Source organism: Mangifera indica, chromosome 6 (assembly GCF_011075055.1).
Source record: "Mangifera indica cultivar Alphonso chromosome 6, CATAS_Mindica_2.1, whole genome shotgun sequence".
NCBI lineage: Eukaryota > Viridiplantae > Streptophyta > Magnoliopsida > Sapindales > Anacardiaceae > Mangifera > Mangifera indica.
In genome coordinates, this window is record NC_058142.1 from 10290827 (window position 1) to 10313726 (window position 22900).

The 22900-nt window shown below is 31.9% G+C and overlaps 3 protein-coding genes across 4 annotated transcripts; 2 read left to right on the top strand and 1 right to left on the bottom strand.

Annotated features, from left to right (window-relative positions):
- Positions 1–5938: 5938 nt before the first annotated feature.
- LOC123218896 (ubiquitin-conjugating enzyme E2 34-like) lies at positions 5939–11631 on the top strand. Of its 2 annotated transcripts, none has more exons than XM_044640547.1 (10): positions 5939–6095; positions 7375–7502; positions 8021–8075; positions 8659–8697; positions 8815–8878; positions 9003–9064; positions 9158–9197; positions 9438–9465; positions 10562–10653; positions 11122–11631. In XM_044640547.1, the coding sequence occupies exons 2-10, from the start codon at positions 7446–7448 to the stop codon at positions 11399–11401; spliced, it is 717 nt and encodes a 238-aa protein (XP_044496482.1). In that variant the 5' UTR covers positions 5939–6095; positions 7375–7445; the 3' UTR covers positions 11402–11631. The 2 variants fall into 2 exon arrangements, with proteins under 2 accessions (XP_044496482.1, XP_044496483.1); XM_044640548.1 differs by having other exon boundaries at positions 5946–6095; positions 7372–7502.
- A 939-nt stretch (positions 11632–12570) lies between these two features.
- LOC123218897 lies at positions 12571–14152 on the top strand. Its single transcript, XM_044640549.1, has 3 exons — positions 12571–12991; positions 13250–13355; positions 13578–14152. Exons 1-3 carry the CDS (start codon positions 12879–12881, stop codon positions 13983–13985), a joined length of 627 nt encoding a protein of 208 aa, XP_044496484.1. The 5' UTR covers positions 12571–12878; the 3' UTR covers positions 13986–14152.
- An 848-nt stretch (positions 14153–15000) lies between these two features.
- Positions 15001–16485, bottom strand: LOC123218374 (RING-H2 finger protein ATL3). The gene has a single exon (XM_044639822.1). The coding sequence runs from the start codon at positions 16195–16197 to the stop codon at positions 15277–15279; it is 921 nt and encodes a 306-aa protein (XP_044495757.1). The 5' UTR covers positions 16198–16485; the 3' UTR covers positions 15001–15276.
- Between the last annotated feature and the right edge of the window lie 6415 nt (positions 16486–22900).

The following is a 22900-nucleotide window of genomic DNA, read 5'->3' on the forward strand; positions in this document are numbered from 1 at the left end:
TACGATGACTTCACTTTTATAGACTCAATTGACCATTTGATGATAAAGTTTACAATTCAATATTTACGGATAAAAATTGTAAAGTGTTATAAACAGCCCAACAAATATTGTTCGCTTTGGGCTTTAGGCCCGCACGGTTTTGTTCCTAAAACGCGTCCGTTGAGTTAAGGGCTTCTGACCCCTGCTTATATACACACTCAGTAGACTGCACGGGAGCGATGTGGGACTTCAGGTCACAACACACCCCCTCATCACGAATCGTGCTGATAACGTGTTATAAACAGTCCAACAGATATTGTCCACTTTGGGCTTTAGGCCCGTACGGTTTTGTTCCTAAAACGCGTCCGTTGAGTTAAGAGCTTCTGGGCCCTGCCTATATACACGCTCAGTAGACTGCACGGGAGTGATGTGAGACTTCAGGTCACAATATAAAGCACTCAAATTTTCATTGTGTGAAGTACATGTTGCTTGGCAAAGAAGCTTGTTCCGACCCTTCTCGAACGAGTGATGGTAGTCAAGGTGGATCCACATAAACAACCCCCAATTTGCCCTCTTCAACAATATGTCGTGCCTCCTTTTTCAGCTAGAAAACAAAAAAACCCATTTCCATAAACACCCCTATTGCTTCGATTTTTTGCCCTCTTCAGCATCCAAATTAGCTTTTGGATACCCAATATTTGGTTTGGATACTAGTTCGTTCGAGTATCAGTTAATTCTAAATAGACATGGTAATAGTTTGTGTCAGGTCATATCGACTTTGATGTAATCCATCAAACCTATAAACTATGTCAAGCTCGAGGCTTACATAGTCATGAGCCTTCATGCTACGCTAGTTTGTATATCATACAAAACCTATGACACAACCCTATATTTATATGGGTATTCATGTCAGGTCTATTAATTATATTAATTAAAAAATAATTATTTAAATTTATTAATATAATTTTTTTTTCAAATTAATATAATTGAAGATTGTAAATTATCACTCAATTAGTAATTATCGACGTCGTATCAAATGATGTAAAATTATTTTCTATTATTAATCATCGATGTCGTATTTAATTAAAAAAACTTTTAATTTTATCAGTGACAGCACGATAAACTTGTTTAATCTAATTACATTTTATTAGTTTATTTGGCACTTGAGTTGAGATAACTATTTTTCATACACTCTATCAACAAGAAGAATTGAGTAACTCGCATGTGTAATTGCCGACAATATTTCTCACATTTTTTAGTTCTTGCTAGTCTGCAACTACCACCATTTCATTAATATCTATTAATAACTTAGTTTCTATTTTGTTTTTATAATTTTGTTAATTATTATTATTTTTTAGAATAAATCGATAGTGAAAAAACTTAATATATTTTAAACAAAAAAATATTCAAACGATTAAGATGAGTTCACTTTTATAGACTCAATTGACCAAAAATGAGTGCAATGTAAACACTGTAACAGAAATCTTATAGAAAGTCTCTCTTACAGTGTTTACATTGTAATTGTTCTTGGTCAATCGACTCTATAAAGTAAAGTTGCCTCAATCGCTTGCGTACTTTTTCCATTTACAACATATTAAATTTTTTTATTATCAAAATATTTTAATGAAAAATAATAATTAACAAAATTATAAAAACAAAAAAAGAAATTATGTTGTTAATAGACATTAAAGGAATGATAGCAATAACAAGTACAACAAAAATTACGACTAACATTATCTGAAGGCCATGCATGCAAGTTTATCGGTTCTTCTTATGGGTGGAGTATACAATTAACAGCTGTCTCATATCTCAAGTGTTGGGAGTGAGTCAAGAAAACGTAGTAGAGAAAGGAAGTCAAACATGATGTCACTGTTAAAATAAAGAATTTATTTTAATTTGATATATTAATTAGTAATAGAAAACATTTTTAAATCATTTGAAAATATAAACAAAATATTATTTAGATGATCAACTTATAATTTACAATATTTGGTTATATTAATTTGAAAAAAAATTTATGTTAGTATATTTTAAAAATTATTTTTTAATAAAAAACTAGACAAAAAAATTAATACAAAATTTGAATTAAAAAATGTTTAGAGAAATTGAGATTGAAATGTTAAACCAAGAAAATGTAGAAAATGATTGAAAAAAGAGATTAAGAGAATGTTGTGAGAGATTAAGAAATTAAGTTGGATGTAGACATGTTCATAGGTCGGGTCGTCTAAGTCTTAGGACTGCATAATGATAGTCCTTCAGGCTAAGGGGACCCATGGAATTTTTAAGGTCTAACGCCTAACCTTATATATATAGGATTGGGTTGGCCCACGTATTTCTCTATTTAAACAATTTTTTTTAAAAAGTTTAATTAAAAAATTTAAATACAAATTATTTTTCAATTATTAAAACTGAGAACAATACTATCGAATATTTTATTTATAATCTCTCAATTGTGGCGGAGGAGTACTGTGATTACATGATGAAAAATATTACAAGTTTATAATATAGTATAATTATTAAAACTAAGAATAATATCATCGAATATTTTATTTATAATCTCTCAGTTGTGGAGGAGGAGTATCGTGACTATATGATAAAAAATATTATAAGTTTATAATATAGTACAAATAAATTAATTTATATATTGTATAATTACAAACATAAATAAAATATATATATATTATACAATTTATCTACTCGTCCTCAATGTCTAAATTTTTAAATTCTTCAAAGATATTTTCTACCACCCGATTTTGTAATTTGAAATTAGCTTTGACCTAATCTTTTATACATATTATCACTTTAACTATATTTGGGCGTAAATTGAATCGCATTTCATCTAACACGCATCCACCTACACTAAAAGTGGATTCTGATGCTACAGTCAACACTGAAGGTATTAGTAGATCTCGGGTCATGACAACAAGCACAAGAAAAGTTTCTGCCTCATCTTTCCATCATGCCAAAACATTTAGTTTTTTAACATTATATCTTTAAACAATTTTTGGATAATGGTCAATATTGATATAATTATAAAATTGCGTATAATTTATACAATGAATGATACACTGCTTACCTTTGCACAAAAGAGACCATATGCGCGACTTTTTTTTGCCTGAACTATTGAAATTTATCTCTGGTATAAAACTTTGTTCAGTCCTTTCATATTTTTGTTTATAAATACTATATATTTTAAGTAAAAAATTTTGAATATATTCAATAGAATTAACATTGTCATTAATTGATAAATTTTTATTAATAATATTAAATAAATTTTGTAGTCAATTAGTTTTTACCCCAAAATCTAAAATAGTAGCTACAAAATAAAATAAAAGAATTTCACTCCAATATTTTTAAATTTTTTGTTCTATTTACCTAGATGTATTTTGAAAAGTATGTTGAAAGTCATGAGACTCATGTTTTTTTAAAACTATCACTTATTTTTACCATACTATATATTATTGAATACGCAGTTAAATAATATACACTTGAGTAATAGTTTGTGAGTATCTTCAGTGGCTCTAATATATTCATTAGAGTTATAGTTATCTCCTAATCTTCATCTGTCAAAAAACAAGATTTACCAAGTCTTTTGGTTAGGTACTAAAGTATCATGTTATAAGAACTTTGTAACCTTCACACGTTTTCAATATAAGGTATGTTGAATTCCACTTAGTTTTAATATATACTTTTAATTTTTTTATTCTCAACCCCATTAATTTACATAATTGATTATATGTTTGTACCTATAATGAGATAATGAAATGTGTGCAATCTCTAATTATTTGTATATGTTTTTTAGCTAGGTTCAAATCTTTTTACGCTATTAAATTAATAACATAACATGTATATCTAATATGAAATAATTTTTTGTTAGATAGAAGAGATAAATGATTTTATATATATATATATATATATATATATATATATATATATTTAATAACTTTATCATTATTTTTGATATTATCAAAAGTAATTGAAAAAAAATAAAATTATTAATTTTATTTTTCTAAATAATATTTGTTAATGTATGATAAATTATAAGACCATTATGCGAATATTCTAGATTTCTAAATGCAATAATTTTTTTGCATAACTGTCAATCAAATTAATCTAATGAACAATTACACACAGATACTATATATCTTGATTTGTAGTGCTCTATAAATTAAAAATGATTGAAATAACATCAATAAAATTATTTAATTATTTAATAACATTTAATTTTATTAATTCATAATTTCTTAAGATGTCTGAGCTAATAGTTGACTTAGAAATTCTTTTAAATACCAGTTGAACATTTTTTTGGATAATTCATTTTAAAATTTCATCTTCTGCATAATTAAAAGGTTGATAAAAAACAACGATATATCTATTCATGTAATCTCACATTTTCATTTGATTGTATATAAGAGTTGACATTTCTTCTATGTGTTCAGACTGCTCGAACCTCCTGCTAAACTGACATCGGGACCAATGGATCATGATTGGGTGAAAGCAATTTATTTCTATCCTTTGAGCTTATGTAAATTTTTTTTACAGTAATCAATGATGTGTTGGTGAAGATGTCAAGTGCTACTTGTACTTGCATATATCAAACAAGAACCACAATGTTTATATACTACTCAACGAATTAATTTTTCTTTGATCATTTTCTCTATTCGATCGAAGTGCTCCTAAACTATTAATGTTTGTTTTCTTTTTCTCTTGTCAAATGCGAACTTGTGTATGTACCACTTTCACCAGTTGATGCTGCACCTATTCTACCATGTGCATCATCAATAATATCATCAGTGCTAGTATGATAATATTCAAATGAATTAAATTTATTTTACATTGGATCTATTTGTAATATTTTGTAATGATAAAATTGAAATAAAAATGATATTATAAACACAAAAAATTATTATTTGTAAATTTAGACAGTTTCATAAGAGAATCAATATGAGAAAATAAGACTGAAAATATGATTAAGAAATTAAAATTGAGAGATTTATAAATAAAATTGGAATTGAAAAAGATTTGGATTGTTTATATAAAAGAACAAATAATTTTTTTTTTTGAAAAAATAAAGGCCAGTAGCTGTTGAAGGGTTTTGCTTGTGGCAGAAGCAATTGACGTCAATTGGCTTCTGCTTGTTGTATAAGCCAATTGCCATTTATTTATTTATTTATTTTCTCAATAGTGATGAGTTGGATCGGGCCAGCGTATAGGCCTAATATTTAAGCCTATAGTCCAGTTTAAAAAGTTCATAGGTTAGATCTGATATGTTACAATGTTTAATTGGGTTTTAATTATGGGATTCGGGTTAGACCTCTATTTGAGTCAACCCAATCAACTTGTTTGGTTAGATGTGTGTGGTTAAATATCAGGGGAAGAGTGCTTATATGAAAAAAAAAAGAAAAACAATATAAAATTTGAAACCTAGCAGTAGTTGTTGGGTGCAGGCCATAGTTTTTTAATTTTAAAGGGTGTGCTATAGTGTTGTACTCGCTCAGGGTGGCCCACAAACATGAAGAATAGCCCCGTGACATGGTCCAACTAACCTATAGACTAGTTATGACTTGTTACAGTAATAGATAGTGTCATTTTGAGTTGTGTCATGGTGAGCCGGTTTGACCCCTTTATCGTGTCTAATTCTAAACATCCCTAATGCTTGGTTTGTATTTTGAAGAGGGCAGACCGGTTCGTACAGGTTGTTTTTTGATTTGATATAATAACATAAATGCAATAAAGAAAAATTTGGGGAAAATTTTACGAAAGAAAGGGAACAAGTTTGAGGAATTCAGATTAGGGAATTTTTGGTTTAAGATAAATTAAGTATAAACAGTGCCTTTTGCTCAAGTGATTTTCAGAGGAATAAAAATTCATTTTTCCTAATTTTCCCATTCCTTTTTTGTCAGAGTGAATTTCAGAGAAACAAAATTAACGTAGGGCTAGGACAGTCTTTTCATATGAAAAAAAAAAACGAAATAAAAACTGAAGCTTTTTAATAATTAACTGGCTCTCCATTAACGAGTCTTCGTCAAAAGCTCCGCAGGAACCTTCTCTGAAGCATCTCCGATACGTCATCCCTAAATTGGAAGCCCTACTAAACCATTTTCTACAATCTCCTGGTATGCTTCTGTCACCCTTTTAATTTGTGAAATTCTCACATTTTTTATGGCTTCAGATGGGTTTTCAATTGTTTTTTGAGATGGATCTCCGTTGCTTTTTTTTTATGCTTCTTTTTTTTTTTTAATTTTTTTGTTTGTTGTTGCTGTGGATCATGGGTTTGTTTGATTTTTTTTTATTGATTTATATATCTGATCTTGATGCTAATAGCTAATGGGTTGTGATTTGAAAAATGGATGCTTCGTGTTAATGGGTTTTTGCTTTGATGGGCTGTTTTCTCCTCTTTGTGAGATTAATTATTGCAAGGGAATATATAAAAGATGACTTTTTGTTTGTGCTAAAATGGGTTTTTGATTTTGTTTATTATGGATGTTTGGCTAGAAAATAGAAGATTGAAAGAAGAAAAAAGGGAAGAAAAACCAATTTGTGGGGTATAACTTAGAAAGCTAATATTTTTGAGGATTGGGTATGGAGTAATGTAATTAAAAAGGAACCAATTTTTACTGTTTTTTGCTTTTTCATGAGATCGTCATTTAATTTTGGAACCCTGGTTGTGCGGCTGAGTAACATTATAACGATATGAGAACTGAGATTGGAAGGTTGAGTGTTGTAGGAATTGGCTACTTAATGAAAAGGAGGAAATTTTGTTATTATGATCTGCAGGACATATTTCCTGTTGGAAGCTCAAATTGGGGGAAATATGCTGTGCCAAAGACTTGAGAACAGAACACATTTGTTGCAGCTGTGTAGAAAATTATAGGAGAATGCTTTTTCATATGCTAAAAACGTGTAACATGCTGAGGGTGCCATGATAGAATTTTCTTATATAAATTTCACCTATATGTAATTACTCTAGTTTCATCACATTAGAAAGCTCTTCCACAATTAAACAAACCCACACTTATAGCATATTATTTATGTTTAGTATCATAAGTGTACAAGCACTCTTTGATTTGCCTTTGTAGCCTTGCCCTCCTGGCTGGTGTCAAATACAACACTTGTGTGGATTTTCGTAACTTTTTTCCATTGCATATATGATTATGCATCTTTATTTTTCTTGGGTTTCTTTTGGTATCTTGATCTTATTATGTGGAAGTTGTGTTTCGGATTCTTAACCTGGATCAGATTTACACCCCTTTCCCCCCTTCAATCCTGATTGTTTGATAAATAGTGGCTTTCCATCTAATGGAGATTTTTTAATGTATTTATCTTGGTTGTATATATGATCTAGCAGCTGACTAATAAATTCATTTTTTCACTTTTTTTTTTATGGGCCAGCAGACTGGAGGCTTTCCAAACAAAATAGAAGCTAAGGTCTTGACTTTATTTTACTATAAGTTTGAAGTTGTGAGATGGCAGAGAAAGCATGTGTTAAGCGTCTTCAGAAAGAATATAGAGCACTCTGTAAAGTATGAGCCCCCACCTTTCTGAAATTCTGTATATTTACAGAGAGTTAATAATATTTGCATCCTTTGTAGTGGATTTTTGGTTTTGTATAATCTCATTTTCTTTCTAATTTCTGGGCTGTATTTGGAATTGTAGAGTTTAATGTCTATCTGAGGCTACTTAAATTAAACAGTGTATTGAACTGAATTATATCTTTGATTTTTGATTTTAATGCAAAGAGTTGATGTGGATTCATACCTTTTGTTTATTTATGCTGATAAAAAGAACAATTGGTATCCCCTTTTGTTCTGCTTATGCAACTTGTTAATACTCAGTATAGTTTGTTTAGTTTGACTTGCTTATATCTTTTAATTAGTCTAAAATCAATGAATCATAGGCTCAGTCTCTGCTATTGTTTACTTTTTGACTGTATTCTTGGAAGACAAAGTTTCTAATGGCCTAAGACATTCATTGCTTTATTTTGCTATGCATGAAAGTTGTTCTGGTTTTAACAGCTCTGAATTTCTTCTATAACTTTTAGGAACCAGTCTCCCATGTGGTTGCAAGCCCATCCCCAAATGACATTCTTGAGTGGCGTAAGTAAATTCTTAATTTCTCCATTTTGTTGTTTAGATAGCTGTTGAATTTATCTTGTGGAATCACTTTCTTTAACCCTTCTGAGTGGTGCTATAATCCTTGTCTTTTCATCCTGCTTATACTTCTGATTTATCTTTAATAATTTATATGTCTATAGGCTGACACTGAAGCAGGAAAGAATGTGAATTTAAGATTTATTCATATTTTTGCTAGTTGATCTTCAAGAATTGGCTTTATGGGATTAGGTATCAACTCAAAAAAGTGCATATATAGCATAGCTCGATGCTAATTATTAGGCCTGGTTTATTACTGGATTTTTGTTACTTTTGATTTCATTGTTCAATTGTGAGGGTTCATGGCTTAGTGTTTCCATATAATGGTTAGTGTTGCTTCTATTTTTTATTAGCTCTTAGAGCGGGTGGAGGTTGCCATATACATATTTGGTAACAATTTTGAGTGATTTTCCATTTCTCTTCATGCAATTGTTACCTTGTGTAGTCTCTTCTGCTTCACTATTTTGGTTAAGTTGGAAGTCTTTAAGACTTTAACTGTTGTCAAAGTACTAAAATTTTGATATTCCAGATTATGTCTTGGAGGGAAGTGAAGGGACACCTTTTGCAGGTTGGTTTATTTTTTCTTTTCTTTTTTTGAATTGACCTTTTATGATGACATGCTACTCTTTCTAGTCTCTGAGACAATAATTTTGACATTGGAAATTCTTCTGCCTCTGGCAATAAGGTGGATACTATTATGGAAAGATCAAATTCCCCCCAGAGTATCCATATAAACCTCCTGGAATCACGTATGTGCTTTTTTGCTACTTAACTTTTCGAGAACTATTTTGATTTTTGTTGGAGTGTCTTTTATTTTCTATTTCCATTATGCAATATTGTTTAAATACTAAACTAGATTTTTCTTGCCCATAGCATGATCACTCCCAGTGGAAGGTTCATGACACAAAAGAAAATCTGCTTATCTATGAGTGACTGTAAGTATATTGAAGTATAATCCATAGAGGATTATTGTTAACTGAATCTATAATCCATTAATATTAAGTTTTTCTCATTTTTTATTTTTGCAGTTCATCCAGAGAGTTGGAACCCTATGTGGTCTGTATCAAGGTAAACAATTTGAGTTGTTCTGTAACTTATTGTTGTGATATTTCTTCATCTTGATTCTGCATTTGCTATTGCCTGTGCAGAAGTTGTTCTAATAAATCGAACAACTGTGTGTGATTCCTTTTTGTGATGTTCTATTCTGACACTGTTATTATTCGTGCTTGTGCACAAGTTCTCATATCCAGTAACATAGATTTTATTGTTTTTTGCCTGTTGGACTAACTCATTATTCTCCAAATGCAGCATACTCACAGGGCTTCTCTCATTCATGGTAAGCTCTTTGGTAACTTGATTCTTAGTCGCTTCAAGGGTCACTCCATTTATTTTGAATAGGTCAAAAGACATATTCCCACCCAAGGTTTATTGCAAACCCAAACTGGTATCCGTTAAGTATTAAAAATCCAAATTCCCACCTATGGGGTATTAAAATTAATTGAAACAGTTAGTTTTAAGGGTAAAATTATTATTTGATCAGTAATATATTAAAAATAATAAAATATTATCTATTTTCCCCTCAAATTTAGAAAATTAATAATTTCTTAAATTTTGAAAAATCACTTTTTTCCCCTGCTAGGTTTTGCATTTTCCGGCCCTTTCTCCATCTGATGACCTTATCTCCCTTCTCCCCCTTCTCAAGGAGGACCGTCGTCATAGGGAGAGAGTTGGAAAATGCAAAACCTAGTAGGGGGGAAAATTAAACTTTTCAAAGTTTAATTTTGGAGGAAATTGTTAGTTTTTTAAACCTGGGGGGGGGGGGGGGGGGGTGGAATGGATGATATTTTATTATTTTTAATATATTACTGATCAAATGACAATTTACGCCTGGAATTAATTATTTCTGTTAATTTTAATACCCCATGGGTGGGAGTTTGAATTTTCAATACTTAGTGGGTGCCAATTGGGTTTGCAATAAACTTTGGGTGGGAATATGTCTTTTGGGATATGTCTGTTTTGCCTTTGTCCTTCAACTTGAGGTCTTGATTAATTGTTGATGCTTGTCTGTTCTTGTAGTGAGTTTAGCCACTGGAAGCTTATTCTGCCTCATTTTTCAGTCATGATGGCTTTGAAGTGAATGATTTAACAGGGTCATTTCTTATAAATGCATTAAGCTACTCTATGTTCTCTCTTGTACAGATTAGTAACTTTAGTTGGGCTGCTAACTAGGGCTTGATTCTGTTTGCACTTGAAATGGAAATATTTTTAGACCTCCCTCTGTCTAATTGAAGCCTAAGCTGGCATATCTCTATGAAATTTAACTGAAATTCCTTTCCAAGAAATGCTCTTTTTATGGAAGCATGTATGAAATTTTACAGGATTTCATGAAATTTCTTAATGCAAGGTTGTTTTTTTTTTTTTTCCTTATTCAGATGGAAACTAGTCCTACCACTGGCAGTGTGAATTCAACCCCTGATGAGAAGCGACGACTAGCAAAAGCATCTCTTGCTTTCAATTGTAAGAAGTAAGTGTATTGTTCCAAAGACTGTTGTTTTCCTTCCTGGTTCAGAGGGATATTGAACTGCTCAGTTGTTTTCTACATCATATGCTCCTGTCAGTGTGGATCGAGGCACATGTCTTAGGAGTGAGACAAGTAACTTATTTTGATTTTAAATTTGGTCATGCAAGGGCAGGTCACTCATAGCATTTATCCCTTGTAGTTCTTTACTTTACTGCTGCCTGAATTTTGGTTCAATGTATTTTGTGCGTTTAAACCAGTTCTCTTTGACCTGTCTTGGTTCATAAAAGAGTGAATAGAGCAGCCCTTTCGTATAACCTTAGCTTGGTTGTTGCTTGCTTAATAATCCTGCCAATCTGTTCATTTAAACAGGTTTTTGATTATGATGGGGCAATGCTGCATTACACTATACTTTTTGAAATGTGCAGTCTACTTTAAATTCCAATACAATCTAATGTTTCCTTTTCCTGACAGTGCGACATTCAGGAAAATGTTTCCAGAATATGTGGAGAAGTATAACCAGCAGCGGCTTGCAGAGCAGCAGGTTTTGGAGCAGGTGCTGCCAGATGCACCTCACGAAGAAAATTCCCAACCAAAGGTTGAAAAAGTTGTTAATTTGCCAAAGGACATTAAAACTGTAGATACTGTGAAGGACACGAGAAGAAACAGGAAGCAGACATTGCCAACCTGGATGATGTTGCTTTTGGTTTCCATCTTTGGCGTTGTAATGGCATTGCCTCTACTTCAACTTTGATATTTCTCGGTCAATAATTGGAAAGTCTATAGGGGATAGTAGACATACAGGCTTTTGCTAGGCCAGAAAAAATCCTTTGTGCTTCTTAGTGTTTTGGTGAACTTAAGCATAACTTCTGTATAGTGATTTGCACCAAGGAGGCTCAATTGGATTTCTCCTTTAATGTTGGCGTTGGTAGTTGAGCAATGTTCCAACATGTTTGCTGATGTTATCCTATATTTTTGGTTAAATTTTCTTGTTGGTGTGTGGATTGGTACTTGTGAACTCTCTCTCACTTTATCTGTGACACAATTTAGAATGCAAACAGTGTAGTTAAGCTGTAATCTATTCTTCTGGGTAAACCCATTTTGATATGTTTTTCTCAAAAGCTAATTAACATCTTAATGGAGTCCTAGGCCAGATGAAGCTGTTAAGAAACCGTGCACGCTGTATAGGACATAGCTATAAGCTCAATCTGAAGTTATCTTGTGCAAGTTTGTCTTTAGGGTGTCTCAAGCCACTTCTCAAAAAAAATGTGTTCATATTACTAGAATCTCCAGTTTTCCTAATAATATGAAGGATTCAATTTTTATCTTGGAAACTGAAGGCTTGTTAATTCTCTATTTTCCTTGAAAACATTATTATATGGCGCACCATGTTCCATTTTCTCTAGAGTGTACACCTGAAATGATTTTGTGCATAAAGAAAGATTTGCCTTCTGCTTTTACGGTAGCAAATCAATGACATCTTTCAAAGCTAACAAATATACAGAACAAGTTTTCCTTTTCTCTCCCTCCTTGTTCTACCAGAAGTTCAAGCAGATGCATACCAAGTTGTGCTGGCAAATTTCTCCCAATCTCAATAAAGTAAGCCTCAGTTGTCCCAAACATGCGCCTGAAATGAAGCAAGGATCCACTTCCTAATCCCCATAACTTCATAAAGCTTCCTTCTTTTATTTCCTTTTGCTGGCACAATTATTACATTATATTAATGATAATACATTGTCTTCTTAGAGTTAATCCATAGAGTTAATCAAAAAAAATTTTCTACCTTCCATATTTACATTCCTTCCCCAATATACCTTCTTTCTCTCCTCTATTGTATGACCTATATATAAAGATTTGTGTATCTTTAAACGTATATCTATAGCTAAGCATAAAGGGCTTCGGAGTCTTCTTTGTTAGGTTGAGTACTGGCTTTATTTATGATACATAAAGTATGATAGCTACCAACAAACCCAATATCTTTTGTTCACTCTTTCCTCTGCCTTAATGAGCAAGACTGGTGATTGAGAGGGAGGACATCATGATTATATTCTATTTTTCTTTTTTCTTTTCTCACTGTTTTGTTAGCTGTTAGATTTCCCCTGATTTTGAGCATCACTTCTTGTATGAGCTAACAACTGAATTGTTAGAAAAACATGAATTCGCCTATCTATTAACCCCATTATCTTTACCGAAGAACACTTTTAGTAAAGCTTACACTGCATATAACCTACATGAGGGTTTCTATTTTCCATACTATAATCTCTAAATTTACAAATTTGAAGGGGTTTCAGTTTGGTAGTTGGCCTTTACCTTCTTTGGTCTACTTGATAGAATCTTTGGAATGGTTAGTACATAGGACAGATAGCTTTCATTTGACCGTACTTTTTGTTTACTAAAGAAGAAACTCAAGGTAGACAACTGTGAGTTTCACATGATCATCTTCTAGTCTTTTTATATTACCAATTCTCTTAGCAGCTACTTGTTCTTTTAATTTGGAGGATTGGCCTTATCAAGCTCACCAGAGATGGTCTTATAATTGGTTGTTTTTCATGTTCCGATTCTTCACTTATTGTTTAATCTTGGTTTTAGTTTGTGTGATCAGGTTTTATAGCTTTCGGGCAGCGATGAGGAACTCTATGATACACCTGGACTATGAAACAAGTGATTATAGTGTCCATGCGTTTGATCCACAGGTTGATTTCTCACAGGTAAACGATCTGTTCTTGTTTTTGATGTTACAGATTGATATGTAAAACTTAACTTTATGATTAACCATTTGAATATAGATATTTTCAGCATTCTTAATTAGTATTTCTGTAACTTATGTTGTTTGTCCATAGAGAAACCAGACACTTCTTTGGAGTTTCTTCAATTTATTCTACAAGGTTAAAATTTTAATTTTGGTATCATTTTGTTGCATCTTTTATTAGTTCCTGGAAGAAGCAAAACAACATGCAAGAGAGACGAAATTGAAGGCGTCATCAACATATTTAGAAGAGCCTAGCAAGGGAAAAACAGGAGAAGAGAAAAAGATGAAAAAATCATGGAAGAATTCTCTGTTTGGATGGTGGAAAGTGGAGAAAAAGAGCAAAACCAGCACTGAACTTGCAAATACTTCTCATATTTCAAAGCCAAGAAAGGGTCATGTGTCTGGTCCGATATATGGCAGTGGCAGGGGAGATGATACAAGGAGGAACAAGCGTCCAACTTCCGGGCCAATCACTACCATCTTCAACCCCGTCAGGAGAGTGGAGAATGAGATACCTTATATGAGTCTTGATCAGCTTAATGACTCTCATCATGTTAAGTCTTATGGACCCGTTTATTTGGTTACTTAGTTTGTCTATTCTCTAAGACAAAACTTTTCCATGGAGTTAATGCATTTTGTCAGTGTAGTTTATGTTGGATGTTGGAGAAAGCAACTGATACCTACAATTGGATAATGTTTATACAGTTGGATTATCTGATAGGAAAAGACTTGAAATTGAAGTTGTCTTTGTTTAAAGTTTTTTAAATTATTGCAACTAGTTCTTAATACCTTGCTTCTTTAGTGCATTTTTCTTTTTTACAAATGGGTTCAGTCTGAATAAATCTCAGATTTTTAATCCCCATATCTTGGATAAGTTTAGTTCCATTTATTCTTTTTTACTTGTATAAACCAAAGTAGTTTTTCTTGAAACAATATTGAAGCAGCTTCTTAACATGCTAATATATGCAGCCTGGTCTGTCAAAGCCATATGTCACAATTGATAGTCAAAAAAGGAACAGGAGAAAAGAATGGACAGGAAAAAGAATGGAGAATAAAATCAGAAGGAATGTTTCTTGTTTCAATATTGGGAAGCACTGACTCCTTATGTTGCCCTTGCAGCCTGATTGCTTAATGAGAAACTAAAGTATTGTGGAGGAAGTTAGGCTTGCTTTCACAAAGCCTTATACAAATTATTTTTACCATCTTCATGTCTTCAAGGTTTCAATTCAAATTGACATATGTTAAAAATCTGGTTACTTATGAAGTTTCATGGAAATTTATCTAAACAGATGCATTCATGCCATGCCAGTCCAAACACCATAGTTATGTATGGTATATTTCTAAACCTTGTGCATATATGCCAAATAAGTGATTATGTAAACCATAGACTATTGTAATTCTGCTGCTGATCTCTTGTATTTCCTTTAATTGAATTCACATAACTGCAAAGGAACTAGACCCTGGTTTTGATTATCTGGAAACCTCGAAGGCTCCCCGATAAGAGGGATGCCATTGTTGGTGCCTTCACATTTTTTATTTGGAAAGGTTACAGTATCATTTCATTTCAAGCTTGTTTACAGAATTGATCATGTTGGCAGTACTAGTTTTGGAAATAACAAATGAATTTATTGCAAGATATTAAATGCAGAACAAGTATATGAGGGGCTAAAAATTGTCAGCACATGGTTTAATGGCTTTACATGCGAAAGAAAGAATGTTACAAATGATTCTTCTGAAGAAGATAAATTATTTCCTTTCTCATTTTCAAAGGATAGACGGAAAACTGTTTCACTTTCTTCCATCTGAAATTGAGAAATTTATGCCGAGATATAATCACATCTTCAGGCATGCTTTGAAAGAAAGTTGCTTTTGAAATTTTATCATTTTCTAATCTGCTCAATGTCAAAAGAACTACTAGCAGTACTACTACTACTACCACAACTGGGACTTACCCTTTTTTCTCTACTCAAAAGCCTCTTCAATGACCTCAATCTTGTTGTCATGGGCGACTTTAACTCCTCATCAGGAGATCTTATTGGAGATGATGATGATAAATGTTCACTCATAGTCACAGGAATATCAATTACTAACATTTCACCTCGCCTGCTTGCAATCAACGTTGAAGAAGAAGACGATGATGATGATTCAGAAGCAGTGGATGAAGAAGAAGAAGAACCCTCTTCTAAAGAAGAACCACCAGTACGAACTTGAGTTTCATTTCCCCAAAACAATACATTAGTAGGAAAGTTAGGAGATTCTGTTGAGGATCCAGAAACTGAATTTTCTTGTGGAAACTGCATATCAATCACCTCTGCTATTTCGATAGAATTAGAGCATTGAACATCAACAAGATTCCTACACAGCGGGCAAGTCGAATGAGACTGGAACCACATATCAATACACTCAACATGAAACCCATGGTTACATTTAGGCAGTAGTCTAGCTTTCTCTCCTTCAACAAGCTCAGACAAACAAACTGCACATTCAAGTCCATCTCTAAATTCTTGTGGAGAGAAAGTAACCACGGGAATGGAGCGAAGCACGGCAGGGTCAAGGCCAGTACGTACAGTGAAAGCAGGGTCTTGGCCAGGAGCAAAGACAAAACGACGACGCCGGCGACGTGAAGCAGGCGGAGAAGGTGGCTGTTCAATGCGCCACCAGAACCATTTGGCATAAAGATGAAGGAAAAGAACAAACACTACTACCACAAAAAGAAGTATAATTGCCACCACCATTATTTGGCCTGTCATTAGCACTGAAGGCGAGTCGTTGAACGAATTATTCTCTCTAGAGTGATCCATCTTTCCTTCCAAACAAAATAAACCCAATTGAGGCTTGTGTCTGTATAGTATATTATGAAATCAAAGTTGAGTTTTTGCTGAGTTTTAAGGGGAGAAAAGTAGGTGAGAAATGAAGTTTTCAGAGAGAGTTACAATACAAGCATTAAAAAAGAACGGTTCAACTCAAGCATTTGAAGATTATGAATGAAGATCAAAGACTTGGACTTTCTTGGAAGGAAGAAGGGAAGAAGAAGACGATATTTGGGTCCAACTCAAATTCTGCGTAATTTCGTTACGTTTCTTCCTTTTCCATTGAGTTTGTGTTCTCTTGACTTGTGGGTGTTGGCGTACGTGAAGGGACAGAATTAAATTTTAATTTTGTTTTTATTTTTCCATAAAAATAATTTAATAAAATTATATACACTCACTTTAACCACACAAATTTATATATACTTATGTATATTATCATTTAATTAAATGATTTTAAATTTAAAATAAAATAATATTTAATTATATATATTAAAAATTAATATACATAATATTACTCAAAATAATTACGCTCATTTTTAACCTTATTTGTAATCTTACTTTAGGGTTTTATTAGATTAATTAAGTAATGATTTTAAGCAAGAAGTGATAGCTTTCTTCCTTTGCCTTAAATTTAACTTACTAATTACCTCTTACATACAAATTGCAATTGCCTTTAGTAGAAAGTAATGAATATTCCCAACTTGGAATTTTCATACTCAAAAGAAGCAAATTTGGGTAATCGTTTATCAAGTATTATGGAACCTGTTGTTTTGTTGACTTGGGGATTTAGTTGAAGCCGTGTTTGGTAATGACTTAAAAGAGGATGACCCAGTTGTGGGCTGTGGCTTGTTGACCAGAAAATTTGAAGCAGAGAAATATACACAGTTATGTGTGAACATTCATGTGAATTGCTTTCGTCTTTTAGGTGAATCCATCTCGTGATTTCATTGGAAATTTTGAAACGAAAGCCAGGAGTAATTTCAAGTAATAATGCTAGTTTGGCCATTCCTGTTTAACAATGTAATTAAAATGAATAATGTCATGTTAGTGGGTGATTAATTTAGAGGGGAATATGTTTTAGGTACAATGCAAATCTCAAGACAATTAAAAGTAGGCCTTGATTCCAGAAATATCAACCGAAAACATCGGGGATTCCACCCACTTTGTACAATTTGGTCAAGCATATTTGACTTCATTTCTTTTAGATTCTCCTGTCCTCGCAACTGCCAACTCTTAATCATTCTTTCAAGTTTTGCATATCTACAAACTCCCAGTAAACTTGAAAGGTCGCAACAGAATGGCTGAATTGCAGGGCTCTTGCGTGAATCGTATTGGACTGGATTAGAGCCTCGAGCCTAAATTCACCAAGCTTACCTTAAACTTATTTGACAAAAGCTGAGTTTGAATTCGATTAGAGTTTGAGTTTAATTCGGTATTATAGTCAAATTAAAAATAATTAAAATGACATTATTTTTATATGTATTAGATAAAACAACATTATTTTAATCGATTTATATTAAAAATTTTCAGACTTGTGAGTATAACAAATAAAACATCCCTAAAGTTTACGTTTGAATATATTTAACTCTTGATCGAACTATAATTTATTTGAATATAACCCATTTTAGATTTATTTAAATTAAATTTATTTTCTAATTTAAATAAATTCAATTTGAATCCAAATATAAACCACATTGATCTTGACAATGTAGTTCACATAATTTGGTAGCTATAATTCCTGGATTTGAAGCAGTGGATAGTCAAAAATCTGGTTAGACAGAATGATCTTTCCCTTGTTATAACACTTGATTCTAATTTAGTGGTAAAAGCACCCAAATAATGGCTTCCAACTTTTATGGCTTTTTGGGATGCACGCCTCCTGCTGACCCATCAGCTCCTGCCTTTTCCTCGGATATTGTAATTTCAAAGGAAAGAGCCAACCTTGTTACTATTCATTTACACCGCGAAACGACAACAGGAACTAAAGGTCACAAAAGTGATTAATCATCTCAACAGTCAATTTCTCACATTAGGTAAATCATTGATGTTTGATTTTGTAGGATTCAATAAGTAAGGATTGATAGGAGCAGTGAGCAAATAAATTTTCTTTAGATTTGGCTGATCGATTTTGTTTGATTTTTTACTCTTATCATGAAAATAGAAATCCCGAGGAATTTGTAGAACTCTGTTTCGGTTCAAAAGGACATGGATTGAATTTTCTGATATTTTTCTAGATTGTGTGTTGAAATTATGAAGACATAATTTCATAATTTTGATAGAAATTCGTGGGCTTTTTCTTACTCAAGCTCTCTTGCTTGTCTAGTTTCTCCAGTTAAAATTTTGTGGTTTTGTGTTTCCTACAATTTTTTTAATATTCTTGGTGTGACTTGTCCTCATTGTGAACCTGAATTGGGCAGAATTTGAATATCCTAGGTTTACCTTCATTTGGGGAGGTTTTTCTTGGAGTAGCCTTGTATGTCCTTTAAATTCTCCAAAAAATTTATAGAAATTCAATAAGGAGTGATTTTTCTAAAAATCCTTATTTAACATGACAAATGATCATATGTAAGGGATATACGATCATTCACTATTATCAGTTATTGGAAAAAACGTGTGTCTAAGGACACGACTTTTAGCAGTTTAATTATCTTGAATGACTATGCATAGGGAATACACAATCATACATGATAGTTTTACTTAAAAACTATATTAGGCATCGTAGTCTCGGTTAAAAGATGTTTCACAACATTATTCTATAAGTATATAGACAATAATTGAGAGAAAAATAGTAGAGAAAGTAGGGAATTCGAGAAGTATTGTAACCAAGTTCAGAACACTAAGTAGGAGAAGTTGTCAGATACTCATGTTGCCATGTAAATATCAATAGTCAAACTTTGGAGGATAGGTAAGTAGGGCTTCATCATTCTGATTAAATTTGATAACAAGTATGTTGACATGCTTTTAAAGTATTTATATGATTTTGAATGTTTGCTTAAGGATGAGAATGTATTAGATTGACAAACTGAATTGGATAAGATGCCTGTATGTTTTGAAATGTAAATCCAATGATTACTAGTGTATATGTTAATCTATGATGATTTAGTTTGAGTAATTTTACTAAGAAATTGTTAATTTGGAATGAAAGACATGATGTAGGACTTAGAGACTTAATTTCCATTCATTAGGGTGTAGAAACGAAATAAAAAATCTAGATAGTAATGAACATTGTTTCTGAAAAAGACATAATCGTTTATGTGCTAGGTCTAAGAAAATGTACAATGATTATGTAAGGGATGTATAATCATGATGATATGTAAAACCACACAGTTTCCCCTTGGATAAGACACTTTTGTGTATGAGACTATGAGTAAGATGATGAATAGTCATGCAACGACCTTGAACACTTGTTCCTAAGACTAAAATGATGAAGATACATTTGAGTTGTTTGCATTAATAGGGATTGCACAGATAAAGCCTTATATAGGTTGAAAATTAAGGCGAATTAAGGATATTTATGAGAAGAATGCCTTAAGATGTGTAGTCTTAAGCACAGATCCTAAAATGTTTGAATTCAAAACAAATGAAGTGAAAAGTCATAACTATGTGAAAACGATTAAATGGATTATGATGAGCCACTGTTGTGTGCAATGTGGTGTAAGAATTTGTAAGATGAGTGATTTTTTTTATTTACTAGATCTAACTTAAGTTTTTATCAGATCCAACTGTTCAAACTATCTAATTTAATTTAGTTTAACTTTAAAAATAGTTTTTGAGTGAACTGCAACTATTTTCCTTAGTGGGTGACAATCATACCGATTGGTCTTATCCTATTTTTTTATAGCCATGCTTACAATATCATTTAGGCTTAAATTGATGGTTTAATGACAGTTTGGTGTTTGCCAAACGCTGTGATGGAAGAGCTAGTGGAAAATGCCTAATTTCCTAAGGAGAAATGCTATGGAACTAACCAAAGGTACCGAAAATTGCATTGACTGACGTGGTAGCCAGGTAATTATCTGCTATTTCATCAGCCATGTCATCGTAATGCCACATCAAACCAATATTTTATTTAATAAATATTTAGTTAATAGAACTCATTAAAAAAAAAAAAAAAACAACACTTGATATTTTGTGGCATCCAAAGTCTCTGTTCGTCTTCCACGATCTGCCATTGTCACTCCTCCTCTCCACCATTGCTGGCTTTTCAGAACCACTACCACTGTTGGTTTTTCTTCACCACCATCACCTTCCATTCTTGCATTCAATATTTACAGACCCTCCGCTTTATTTAATCATCATGTTTAAGGTAAATCATTCTCTCACATAATATCTATTTAAGCTAATTCGTTTGGCTATAAAAAAAAAATCTAGACTTTCATGAAAAAAATTAAAGATCATGAAATTATTAATTTGTTTTTATAGCCAAACTTATAGAAACATAGAAACATGTAATATTCGTAATAGAAGGTATCCATAGTTTTACAGAAAGCAAACTGAAATTTAAGGTGAACCAAACTATTACCACAGTTTTCTTCGTAAGGTACAATTTTCAATGTATCAAAATATTTTCTTAGTCAGAAATTGATCTTCCATTGAGGTTTGATGAAAATACTATGATAAAAATAGAACTCAATTAAATTGATTCTTTCTCAAGAAAATAGTCAGGGTAATGTTCTTAATCAGCCATTGATCAATGGAGTAGGAGAGAAAGTTGTTCCTAGGAATGTTCATTTTTTATGAGCAAGTGCAGAGTAAATTGGGTAATCCAATGAAAAAATGAGTTAGTAAAATAGGTAAAATATTATAATTTCAACCAAAAAGTTCTGGATTCAAACCTCTGTCATGTTTGTAAAACCCTCTAATATTAATTTACCATTTTCAACATTTATTTTTCATGTTATATGTTTACGTTGAAGCAAAATTATCTTTAGATTTTAGATGATATTTTTGGTTTTTTTGTATAAATTAGCCAAATATTGCAATATAATAAATTAGATTATTTTCAATATCAATATTATTTTTTGTGAACAAATTGTTCAGTTTCTAATGCAAAATTACTTAATGTTATATACTATCATATTTAAGGATGGATGAACATAAAATGAGCCTTATCAATATTGTTAAGTGGAATAGTGTTTGAAATAGGTCTATCTTTGCTTGTATTTGCAGGCTATAATCCACATAATATTAAGAGATGAATGAGTGCAAACCAACCAAATCGGAAAATTGTTGCTCTCATTTCAATGATACGGAGGTAATGTTTTGTTTATAATCTCATTTAACTCAATTATATGTATATAAATTTTATATATAAAGTTGTTTTTCCATTTTTTTTGTTCTATTATATTCTAATTTTGAGTATTATAACAAGAATAAATTAGGATAATCATTTTGAAAAAAATAATAGACACAGGATGTATAGAGGAGTCATGGGAGCCAAAGACAAGAATGGTTTTTGATTTAATTGATAATCTTATTCAAAACTACACAAGCAATGGGAATGAAATAGGTTTTGAAGCTATTATAAGAACTTCAAAGAAAAAAGATGATGGAGAGATGAAACATGTGACATCGGCTTGTTCTTGTATTGGGAGGTTGAGAAGCAACTACAAAAGTGCTTTCAAAATGAATTCAATGACAAAAACTGATTGCGAGGCTCGGATTGGTGTATGTTTACATTTTGGTGGAAAATAACAAATATGTTCAGTTGTTTTGGATCATTACCATGAATTTAGTAGTCCTACCAAAACTTGATATTTCAAGAGCAATTGAATAATTCAATCACTTGTGAAAAGATAGCTTGAAGTGAATGATAAAGTTAGGATTAAACCAAATAAAAATTTCAATTCATTATTAGTTGAGGTAGGGGAAGTTGAAAAGTTTCCTTTCCTACAGAAAGATTATAAAAACTACATTGAAAAAGTTAGGAGGTTGCCACTTGGTGTTGGTGATGCTTCTGCAATATAAAAATATTTTTTGAAAATGTAAAATAAGAATTTAAATTTCTTCTACATAATGGATTTAGATTATTGCAGATGATTAAAGAATGTTTTATAAGTTGATGCCAGAAGTAAGACTGCATTTAAAGAATTCGGTGATATGAAATTCGACATAACATAGTTAAATGACAAGTATGATATGCCCTTTGGTGCTTTTGTTAGTATTGGTTATTCAACACAAGTCTGATACAAAGATATTTATATGACTTTTTTAATCTTGACTTGCATATATGTTCAATTATGCTCCTAAGGCAATAATAATTGATCAAGATAAAGCAATGCAATGTAAAATTGAAATTGTGTTCCCTACTACACAACATTAATGATGTTTGTGGCATATATTTAAAAAAAAATCCTTGAAAAATTAAGAGATTATGGTGAATATGAAGGTATTTAATTTTCTTTGCAACATGTCGTGCATGATTCATTAATGAGTGAGGAGTTTGAGGAAACTAAAATATGTTTATTGCTAAACACAACCTCCACAATAATGGTTGACTACTTGGATGGTACAACGAAAGATGATGTTGGATCCCAATTTTCGTAAAAGATATTTTTTAGACAGTTATGTCCATTACATAACGCAATAAAAATATGTATGCATTTTTTTAAAGATCTTCTTGCGATATTTTCACCTTATGTGAAAAATCAACTTTAGTTTTAATAGTCATAAACTAAAGAAAAAGAAAATATAA